General features: G+C 56.5%; 1 protein-coding gene across 9 annotated transcripts; it reads left to right on the top strand.

The window, feature by feature from the left end:
- The first annotated feature begins 256 nt into the window (after positions 1-256).
- Positions 257-10,948, top strand: MPO (myeloperoxidase). 9 transcript variants are annotated; one of them, XM_082705976.1, is made up of 14 exons: positions 257-851; positions 985-1,062; positions 1,184-1,277; positions 1,609-1,784; positions 1,997-2,120; positions 2,206-2,335; positions 2,434-2,640; positions 3,512-3,830; positions 6,152-6,312; positions 7,464-7,719; positions 8,073-8,243; positions 8,866-9,103; positions 9,783-9,997; positions 10,860-10,948. In XM_082705976.1, the coding sequence occupies exons 2-13, from the start codon at positions 987-989 to the stop codon at positions 9,988-9,990; spliced, it is 2,160 nt and encodes a 719-aa protein (XP_082562102.1). In that variant the 5' UTR covers positions 257-851; positions 985-986; the 3' UTR covers positions 9,991-9,997; positions 10,860-10,948. The 9 variants fall into 9 exon arrangements, 6 of the variants coding, with proteins under 6 accessions (XP_082562102.1, XP_082562105.1, XP_082562103.1 ...); XM_082705977.1 differs by having other exon boundaries at positions 263-885; XR_014304651.1 differs by having other exon boundaries at positions 703-851; positions 9,783-10,384; positions 10,619-10,948.
- The last annotated feature ends 228 nt before the right edge of the window (positions 10,949-11,176 follow it).

Here is an 11,176-nt window from a genome sequence, read left to right on the forward strand (position 1 = left end):
CCCAGTCCTCTTAACTGCACTGATCTTATCCCAGAGAGGCCCTGGGCTTTGTCACCCAACTGACCACTAACCACATCCAGCTCTGCTCTCTCCTGGTTCCTGAAATCCAGGAGCAGATGGCAGGAGTGCTGAAGACAGCCTGCTGCCCGGAGCTGAGAAGAAAGGGGAGGGGACCAGGGAGGGAGGAAGTTACCGTGGTCCCCAGCCTGTAGCCCCCAGGCTTTCCTATGAAACCCAACGGTCTCCTGCCAGGTTTCCTGTCCCTTCAGCCTTTGTCAAGAATGGGGTTGCTGCCAGGGGCCAGCATACTGTTGGGGGTGGGGGGCAGCCCCTCCAAGGCTGATTGATCATTACTCCAGGTGTCCCCTACACCTTCCCTCCTCCTCTGGGGTCATTCCATGTCCTATAGTTTCTTAGGCTGTTGGTTCCTGACTTTTGTACCTTTCAAAGGACCCCCAGATAGTTTAACCAGAATTTTAGAGGGGCATTAATTGTCCCCCATAGGGATAGCACTGGTCTAGGCACACAATGGGAGCTAAGAAGCTCTAGGGTGGGATGCTAAGTTCAAAGGCTGGGCACTGGTCTGGTCTCTCCTTTCTTGTCCCTCTCTCCCATATGAGGGGCCACGTTTTGGGCACCCCAACCCCAGTGGGGGGAAGAGAGAGCATTTAGTTTCCCGGGGCGGGGTTTCTTCTGCCCCGCCCCCTCCCTCAGTGCAGAAGACATAAAGGCCTTGATTCAGGTTAGCCTCCTGGCCAGTACCAGGTGAACTTCGGAGGTGAGGTCCTGGGGGTTAAGAGACTGAAGCTAGCAAAAGAGGGGCGCTGTGGACCCCTTCCCTGAGGAGGTAGGTAGGACCCACTGAGGTTGTACTGGAGTATGAAGGTGGGAATGAGGGGTCAGGAGGAGAGGGCTGGTGGGGCTCTCTTCTCTCCCAAATGCACTGGGCCCTCTGGACTTACTGGGCTTGGGGTCTTGTTGCAGAGATGAAGCTGCTACCAGTCCTTGCAGGGCTCCTGGCCGTTCTGGCTGTGCCCCAGCGCTCTGAGGGTGCCAGTCCAGGTAATGGTGCAGAAAGAAGGGAAAAGGGTGTGTTCGGGGTGGTTCTAAGTGTCCAGGACTTGGCACAGGCCACCCTAGCTCTGGGGCCCACTCCTGACTTTGTGACCCCTGTTCTGGGCAGCTGTCCTGGAGGAGGTAGAGACTTCAGTGGTACTGACCTGCATGGAGGAAGCCAAGCGACTAGTCGACACGGCCTACAAGGAGCGGCGGGAGAGGTGGGGTGCCGGGCACTTCCCAGCTCTGGGCACGGCTGCCCCAGGTCTTTCAGAGAAGCAACTTGACACAGGGATGTCGTGGGTGGGAATAGAGCCCCTGTTTGCCTGTTGGTCTTAGTGTCTTTGGGTTTGAGAATACCTTCAAAACCATCCCTCCACATGGCTTTGCCTCTGTCTGGACACCCAGATCCACACTCCGTTTATAAAGAGAAACCTTCTTCCTGTCTGTGGTTCTGTCTGCGCTGTCCTGCATGCTGGCCTGGGGGCTAGGGCTCTGCGGAGTATCCCCCGCCCCACTGTCTCTGGCCTCACTCCTCTCTTCTCTAAGCAGCATCAAGAGGCGTCTTCACAGTGGCTTGGCCAGCCCCATGGAACTGCTGGCCTACTTCAAGCAGCCGGTGGCAGCCACCAGGACAGCTGTGCGGGCTGCCGACTACCTGCACGTGGCCCTAAGCCTGCTGGAGGGGAAGCTGCGGCCTCTGCAGCGGGGGCCCTTCAACATCACTGGTACTGCCACCCCTGCAACCTTGGTCCCCTGCTCTGCTAGTGACCTCGGCCATCTCCCAGTGACCCCCACCTCCCATTCTTCTTCTGGGGAGTCTCAGGTGCTCCGGGATCTGCTTTCTGTGTCCTCAGACTGGGCCCCCAAGGAAGACTCCCCAGCTTAGAATAGGAGATGAGGGGACTAGCCAACCACGCCCCTCTTTCCCTGGCCCCAGACATGCTGACACCAGCCCAGCTGAATCTGCTGTCCAAGTCTAGCGGCTGCGCCTACCAGGACGTGAGGGTGACGTGCCCGGAGAATGACAAGTACCGTACCATCACCGGTCACTGCAACAACAGGTGCGGTCGGCTACAGGTGGCCCCTGGCAGAAGGGCGACTCCCCCCGGGGCCACCTTACGTCAGCGCCCGGTCCTCCCTCTGCAGACGCAGCCCCACGCTGGGGGCCTCCAACCGCGCCTTTGCACGCTGGCTGCCGGCCGAGTATGAGGACGGCTCCTCGCTGCCCTACGGCTGGACGCCCGGGGTCAAGCGCGGCGGCTTCCCGGTGCCCCTGGTGAGCGCCGGCCGGCGGTGGCGGGTGGGAGGTGGGGGGCTAGGCCGGGCCCCGAGGCGCGGGGTCCCAGGTGTCCCCTGACGCTCTGTGTCCCACAGGCGCGCGCAGTCTCCAACGCCATCGTGCGCTTCCCCACCGAGCAGCTGACCCCGGACCAGGAGCGCTCGCTCCTGTTCATGCAGTGGGGCCAGCTGATCGACCACGACCTCGACCTGAGCCCGGACCCGGGTGCCCGGGTCTCCTTCGTCGCTGGTGTCGACTGCGAGACCAGCTGCCTGCAGCAGCCGCCCTGCTTCCCGCTCAAGGTGCTCCCTTCTTTCCGCCCCGCCGCTGCCTGCCCAGTGGGGAGAGGGGGAATCCTTCCTGGAAACGGCCACCTCCCTCTATGCCTAGAGTTCCCTCCCCAACAACTAGGGCTGGCCCTGCCACCAACTTGCCTCTGCCTCCGTGCGGAGGACCTTCCCATCTCCCTCCGACTTCGGGGTGCCGGTGCCAGGTGCTCAGTCCCTTTCCTCCTCACTGACGGCCACCTCCTCACCCCTGCCCTTGGCACACATTGCACAGAGCCTGGGCTGTCGGTTGCAGGAGGGCTGGAGGAGACCGGATGGTTGAGGCACAGTAGGGAGAGGAGTAGAGAAAGGTAGGAGAATGCCTGAGAAGGAGAGAGGGAGAGGAGACCAAGGCACGGGCCAGAGTGAAAGACAGGAGAGGGACGGGGAGGTGGGGTGGGGGGAGCAGGAAATGAAGAGAAAGAGGAGGCTAAAAAAAAAAAAAAAAAAGAAAGAGGAAGCTAACTGAGAGTTCGAGACCGCATCCAGAGAACAGGAGAGTGAGGGGCGGAGCCCCTGGAGTAAAGGAGAGAAAGAAAGGACGTTTAGGCTAGGACTGGTTGGCCCTCCTCCAGGGGGCCCGCACATTCCCCATTCCGGATCCCACCCCCAAAGCTGGTAGCTGGGAGGAACACCGCAGGTGCAGCCTCAGGCAGTGAGCCTCTGTGGGCCTCGAGAGGACCCCCTGCAGGCCGAGGGGGGCCAGAAGTCCTGAAAAACCCTCCTTTCGGTGTCTGGGTCTCCCCCTCTGGTCCTGGGTTCCAGGCTGCTTTGGAGGTGGGATCAAGGCCTTGGGAGTAGGGGGTGGACAGGCGGAGAGCCAACCGGCCCTGTCTGTGTGTCACAGATCCCACCAGATGACCCCCGCATCAAAAACCAACGTGACTGCATCCCCTTCTTCCGCTCCTCGCCGGCCTGCACAGACAGCAACATCACCATCCGCAATCAGATCAACGCGCTCACCTCTTTCGTGGACGCCAGCATGGTGTACGGCAGCGAGGAGCCTCTGGCCGCCAAGCTTCGGAACACGTCCAATGGGCTGGGGCTGATGGCTGTTAACACCCGCTTCAGCGACAACGGCCGGGCCCTGCTGCCCTTCGACACCCTGCATGATGACCCCTGCCTCCTCACCAACCGCTCGGCAAACATCCCCTGCTTCCTGGCAGGTCAGCCCGGAGTGGGAACCTGGGGTGGGGGGTGGAGGCGGGGCGCAGCGCTGGCGCCGCAGGGGGCCTGTTTGTGAGCAGCCTGTGGGTTTGCACTTAGACCGACTCTGTCGGCTCCCTCACCAACTTCACCTTAGTCCCGTTGCCTTGGTGACAAGTTGGGTGGAGCCGGGAAGGCAAACAAACCAAAAAACCCAAACTGAAACTAACAAAAAACCAAAAAGCCAAACCTAAGAAGGAGACTCAGGGATGGGTGAGGAGCCTCTGTCCTTCGGTCCATCCCTTTCTCCATCTCTCCTTTTCCCTCTGGACTCTGGCAGAGAGATGGGTCCCCAGGAGCAGTGAACTGTGGGGACAGAGAGGAACGCGGCGTCCTCACTCTCTGGGACGGCATCATCTGCCTGTGGTAACCACGCGCCAAATGTGGCAATTTTCATTTAAATTTAAATTAATTCAAATTAAATTAAATTAAATTCCGTTCCTCTGCCGGTCTAGCCACATTTCAAGTGTTCAGCAGTCTCCTAGATTAGTGGTTCCCATGTCGAGCAGCACAGATGTAGAACGTTTTCATCAATTCCGAAAGTTCTGTGGGATGGTGCAGCTGCAGACTATCCCCTCCTGCTGTCTCCAGTCCCTGTAATACGAGAGGGTGAAATTTAAATTAAAATTTAAACATGTGGCAGCTCTAGGGAAGTGGTTGGAGCATAATGGTGCCCACGCCTAGAAATTTTCCAGTGTGGTTTTTTTTTTTTTTTTTAAGATTTTATTTAATTTTTTTAAAAGATTTATTTATTTATTTGTTTGTTTGTTTGGGTGGGGGAGGGGCAGAGGGAGAGGGAAGAGCACTCTGGAACATGATATTGGGCTTGATCTCAGGACCCAGAGATCATGACCTGAGCCGAAATCGAGAGTTGGACATTCAACTGACTGAGCTACCCAGGAGCTCCAAGATGTTATTTTTAAGTAATCTCTACACCCAACCTGGGGCTCGAACTTATAACTCCCAAATCAAGAGTTGCATGTTCCACCAACTTAGCAGCCAGGCACCCGTTCAGTACTTTTTTTTTTTTTTTTAAGATTTTATTTATTTATTTGAGAGATATTTTATTTATTTATTTGAGTGAGGAGAAGGCAGACTCCCCGTGGAGCTGGGACCCCAGTGTGGGACTCGATCCCGGGACTCCGAGACCATGACCCGAGCCGAAGGCAGTTGTCCAACCAACTGAGCCACCCAGGCGTCCCCCCGTTCAGTATTTTTTAATGGAAATCTGTTAAATCAGGGTAGTGGTCCTGAGGCCCTTCTGTTCACATCTGGCCTCCCAGCCTCTCCCCCTGTTGGCTTCCAGTGGCCTCTCCTCTGCCTGGACACTGGGGAGGAGAGTCAAGGTCAGCTCTGGTCCACACGGAGGCCCATACTTTTCTGGGCTAGTGAGGGAAAAGAAGGGCTCCTCCTCCAGCTATGGCCGCCCCCATCCTGGAATCAAGCTGCGTGTCCTGGGCCTGGATCATCATGACCTCAGGCAGTTCATGGGATAGTAAAACCTGCTCTCAAAGAATTTCTTTCCCACCAGCATCTGGAGCTGATAAAGATTGGACCCAGCGTCCTGCTCATAGGGTCTGGCCCCAGTTCTCTGGCCTTCCAGAGGTGGAGGGCTAGAGGGATTAGAGTTCTTACTTGGCTTTTGTTTTTTTGAACATCTCAGCAGGCTTCAAATTAGCATGTAGTAAGGATGGGGATGGCAACTCTGATCAGATGGTAGTGGCTTTCTAGAGTCTTGTGTTGAGGTTGCATCCAGTTTGAGCAGGAGAGAGTGCTGTGATCATTAGCTGTCGTGCACAGGCATGAAAATAGGGAGGGCCAACGAGCACGCTACGTCTTGGCCCTCCATGCATCAAGGGAATAAGTCAACCAGGCAGTTCACGGATCACCCACTTTGTAGCCGGCACGGCCGGTGTTAAATTCCACATGTCTCTTTGCGAGCTGGATGGAAGGCCAGATACAAAAAGGCACAAACCTTGGTCCTTGTCCTCCAGGAGCCCCCAGTCTCGGCTACCAGAATGTGGCCAGTCATGTGTCAGCTCTGTTGCCTACTGAATGAGCATCTCCACCCAACAGGACCCCTACACAGAGGAGGAAGTTATCATGGTGGACTTGGGCATCAAGGGAGGACCTCCTAGAGGAGGTGAAAACTGAGCATGGTGTGGGAAGATGGACAGAGAGGAAGTCTGGGTCTCAGACCTTGGCTGGGGGAGGGAGTTTTGGGGGAGCAAGTCCTTCCTGATGGGATCTTAGGAATGACAGCAACTTTTGCTTCCCCAAGGCGATATGCGCTCAAGCGAGATGCCTGAGCTCACCTCCATGCACACGCTCTTTCTGCGGGAGCACAACCGGCTGGCCACAGAGCTCAAACGCCTGAACCCCTGCTGGGATGGAGAGAGGCTCTACCAGGAAGCCCGCAAGATTGTGGGAGCCATGATCCAGGTAGCAGGCCTGAGTACTGGCAGTGCCAGGGGTCAGGCAGGCTTGGGATCCAAACACGCCTACACCATATCCTAGCTGTGTGACCTGGGGCAAGTTAACCCCCGCCTCCCATGAGCCTCAGCGTGTGCAACCATGATGCTGTAAAGATTGAATGATAAGTGTGAAAACGCCTAGCAGATACTAAGCACCTGACAAGGGTCACTTGGCTTCCATCCACTCCTTCCTAGGCTGACTCCCCTTTCTGCTTCCTGTCTATGGGGAATGGTTTTGGGAGGGTTAAACGGGTGGGTCTGCAGTGCCTGGTGCACCGTAGCTAGACAGTAAATGCTTTCCTTTCCTCCTCTCCTTGTGACTCCTGGCTCCTTTACCCACTCAGCTCTATCCTAGCTCACCTAGTCTCCTCACCCTTGGTTAACCCTGGGAAGTGCTTCTGGTTCTCTCTCCAAGCTTCTGATGCTTCAGCATTCCCATCCTCTCCCCGAGACACACACACACACACACACACACACACACACACACACACAGGCATGCAGGCACACGCATGCGCACCTTTTTTATACTCTTAGACTCGGAGTGGGAGAAGAGTTGCAGGTGTGGAGGGTAAGTTTTTGCTTTGCACTAAGAATGTAAGTGAGATTCACTGAAGCCTCAGAAGATTCCAGACTCTAGAGTCTATGACTCCTGTTTGCCCTGGCGGAAATCATCTAAGGTGGCCCTTTTCCTTTTTGCTTCCCCTTCTCCGCAAAGGCCTGTTGAACCCTATGGTGAGCCAAGTGCTTGCTGGGCCCCGAGTAATTTCAAGAGAAATGAGATACAAGCCTGGCCCTCAGGAACTTATAAATTAGGAGAAAAAAAGACTGGAATAACTTGAGGGCAAAGGATCCGTTGATTAACAAAGCTCTTCGTTATTTAATCCTTTAAGGCAGAGGGTAGGGTAATTATCCTTAATTTACACTTGAGTAACTGGGGCTCACCGAGCTTCAGGACTGGTCCAGGGTCACACAGAGTGGTGGAGCTTGGTGCCACCCTTTTAGACCCAGACCCAGTGCTGTGAGAGACAACTCCCTGACCTGGACAATGGAGGGGACCCCCCCCCAAAACCAGGAGCAGCTGACAGTCTGCACAGAGGGTGAGTGGGGACTCTTCCTCAGATCATCACTTACCGGGACTACCTGCCCCTGGTGCTGGGACCTCAGGCCATGAGGAAGTACCTGCCACCCTACCGCCGCTACAATGACTCGGTGGACCCCCGCATCGCCAACGTCTTCACCAATGCCTTTCGCTATGGCCACACCCTCATCCAGCCTTTCATGTTCCGCCTGGATAACCAGTACCGGCCCATGGGGCCCAACCCCCGTGTTCCACTCAGCAAGGTCTTCTTTGCTACCTGGAGGGTAGTGCTGGAAGGTGAGAGGGACCTCAGCCAGGCTCAGTTCACCTGACTGCTTCTGTATATAATACTAAACCCAGGGGTGCAGATGGCTCATAGGGAGCTGGGTCCTTCCTGTGTATTATGATTCTTAGTGACCCAGGAGCCCAAGGGATTGGTGCACCCCAACTTGCAAATCTGAATGGCATTATCCCCTGAGATCTCGATTCCCCAGCCAAGACCTTCCCACTGAGGCCACCTTGGCACCAGGAGCTGCGTGTGCCCAGCCCTCTTCCAATGCCCTGACGGCACCTGGGACTTTTTCCTAACTCCAATCTGAACTCTGGCTTGTAAGCCACACCCTTCCCCAAGCTTATTCCTCTTGTCCCAGGTGGCATTGACCCCATCCTGAGGGGCCTCATGGCCACCCCTGCCAAGCTGAATCGCCAGAACCAGATCGTGGTGGACGAGATCCGGGAGCGGTTGTTTGAGCAGGTCATGAGGATCGGGCTGGATCTGCCTGCCCTGAACATGCAGCGCAGCCGGGACCACGGCCTTCCAGGTGAGGGGCTGCAGGAGCCCCCCAGGTCCCCCACCAACCCCTCTAGGGTCCTGCCCTAGAGAGTGCCCCCAGCTGCCCAGGTGGGCTGGAAACCTGGCTCCATCACATATCATGTTGCTTTGTTTTACAGGAACTTTGAGGGGGAAGAGATTATTATCACTTTCATTTTACAGATGAGAAAACTGAGGCTTGCCCAGGTTCTTCTCCAGCCAAGTCAGTGATCGAGCTTGAATTTCAACCCAGCTTAGCCTAACCCCAAAGCCTGTGCCTAAATTATGGGACAGCTGGTTTGGCTGAACCCTCTAGACACACCTCCCCCCTCATAAGTCTGAGATCTTCAGAGGGGGACAATGAGCTGTACCTATACTTGGAGGCTGTAGGACTTATGGCAGTTTAGGATCTGCCTCACAGTGGGGTGGGGCAAAGGAAAGAGAGAGGGCCTTGGCCCCTCAGTTCGGGGTTCCCTGGGGGCTTAGAGCCTGGGAGAAGGTGCTCTATGTCCTCCTCTCCCTCATGTCCCTCAGTAGAGGGTCGCGGCCTCGATCATGGTCATGAGGTGTTGGCGAGGTGGGTTTTGTGGGACCCTCCCTCACCTGCCGTTCCCCCCTCCCCCGCCCTGCAGGGTACAATGCCTGGAGGCGCTTCTGCGGGCTCCCCACGCCCAACACGGTGGGCGAGCTGGGCACAGTGCTGAAGAATCTGCAGCTGGCGGAGAAGCTGATGCAGCAGTACGGTTCGCCCAACAACATTGACATCTGGATGGGTGGCGTGGCCGAGCCCCTGGAGCCCTTAGGCCGTGTGGGCCCGCTTCTCGCCTGCCTCATTGGGACCCAGTTCAGGAAGCTCCGCGACGGTGACCGGTGAGGGGGGCTGCGAGCGGCTCAGGCCGGCCATGTGGTTGCAGGCCTGTTCTCAAACCTCTGGGGGTGGGGGCACTGTGGGCGGGAAGGGATCTGTGGTTTTCCAGGGTGTTCTGGGGCCTCGAGGTCATCCCTCATATACTCTGAACCTACTATGCAGCCAGGAGGGGCCTGGACCTCTCGTTGTGAAAGAGGGAAGACAGAAAGCACAGCTCTTACTTACTCCTCCGGTTCCGGGATGCTCGCTGTTGAACAGTTCCTAAGGCTCTGCTAGTGTCACGACATCTGCCATGCTCAGTTCTTACCTAGCCCGTATTACACCCTTGGGAAAACTAGAGAAAAGTGTCCCTCTCTGGGTGGAGCCATTGTAAACCGACAGCAAGGTTCTCTGCGCCACCCTGGACATGGCCCCGGGCCAGAGTGCAGGGAGTCGTGAGGGAGCACCGCCACCGCTCTCCGTGCAGCGTGAGTGGGGTGCCGAGGGTGCTCCTCTCCACCGCACTGTGAGGAGGGCCCCACTCGTGCGAAAGCCCCTGTAATGCCGGGGTTCCCGGGGCCCTCCCAGCTGTGGAGCTGGTGTCTGCGGTGGTGCTCTTACATCCAGGGAGCTGCTCAAGCCAGCAGAGGTGCTCCCGGCCGATGCAGCCTGGGCACAGTGTCCGCGGGTGTCCCCATGCAGGTTTTGGTGGGAGAACACGGGCGTGTTCAGCAGGCAGCAGCGGCAGGCGCTGACCAGGGTCTCCCTGCCCCGTATCATCTGTGACAACACGGGCATCACCACCGTGTCCAAGAACAACATCTTCATGTCCAACATGTTCCCTCGGGACTTTGTCAACTGTAGCACACTCCCCAGACTGGACCTGACTTCCTGGAAGGAGAGTGACTAGAAGCTGGGTAAGGGGGTGTGCTGATGAGGGGTTGCCTGGGTAGTCCCCAGGCTGGTCCCATGGGGGCCCCTTCCTGAGGTGAGCTCTTCCCTGTTCTGCCCGAGAAGATGAGTGTGTGTGTGTGTGTGTGTGTGTGTGTGTGCAGTATGGATAAGTTGTATTTCCTGTGTGTGAGTTTTCTGAGACCGTGGGTAGTGTTTTGTGTGCTGTGTATACGAGTCGTTTATATGAGGGTGTGTTTGCTGTTCACGGGAGGGTTAAGAATACGGAGCATAGTAGCGTGTGGAGGCTGGCTCTGAGCCAGCCCGCTGGGTTCAAATTCTGACTCTGCCCCTCTCCCACTGTGTGACCTTGAACAAATGACTCAACTTCACTTTTCTTGAGAAAACCTTGAGTTTTCTTCTTCTTCTTTTTTTTTTTTTTTTAAGATTTTATTTATTTATTTGTCAGAGAGAGAGCGAGCGAGAGCGAGCACAGGCAGACAGAGTGGAAGGCAGAGTCAGAGGGAGAAGCAGGCTCCCTGCGGAGCAAGGAGCCCGATGTGGGACTCGATCCCAGGACGCTGGGATCATGACCTGAGCCGAAGGCAGCTGCCCAACCAACTGAGCCACCCAGGCATCCCCTTGAGTTTTCTTCTTTGCAAATCAAAGCTGTCGTGGTTCCTTAGAGGCTCTGTTTACACCATGTCTGGCCCCAGGGAGGGTATACCTGGGAGTGTCCAGGCTAGTGGAGGTGATTCAGTGACCCCTGGGGAAATGACCATGAGCAGTTAGGCTGGGAGTGCTGGTTGAGCTGTGGGCTCAGGGATGCAGGGCTCGGCCAGTGGCTCCCCTTTTGCTTCCTTACACTGTTCTCTTGCTTGTTCCCAGGAGCCCCCCTGGAGAGGAAGTGGGGCCCATTGGCCCTTCTGTGCTATGTTTTTGTACCTGACGTGACAATAAAGCGCCACTGATGGGGATCTTCGCTCTGTCGTTGTCTGCTATGGGGCTGGGCCCTCGGCATGAGGCTTGCTCTGGCTTCTGATTTTGAACCAGGGTGGTCCGTGCCTCCGAAATGGGGGTGGGGGAGAGGGTATCTGGGAGTCATCCTCTGATGCACACGCAGCAGGCAGTTCTTAGAAGCCTCCGGGCCCGGACAAGCCCAGCAGACTATCCTGACTCACCTTCCACCCACACCATCCCAGAGA

This window comes from Mustela nivalis (assembly GCF_964662115.1).
Source record: "Mustela nivalis genome assembly, chromosome: 17".
Taxonomy (NCBI): Eukaryota; Metazoa; Chordata; class Mammalia; order Carnivora; family Mustelidae; genus Mustela; species Mustela nivalis.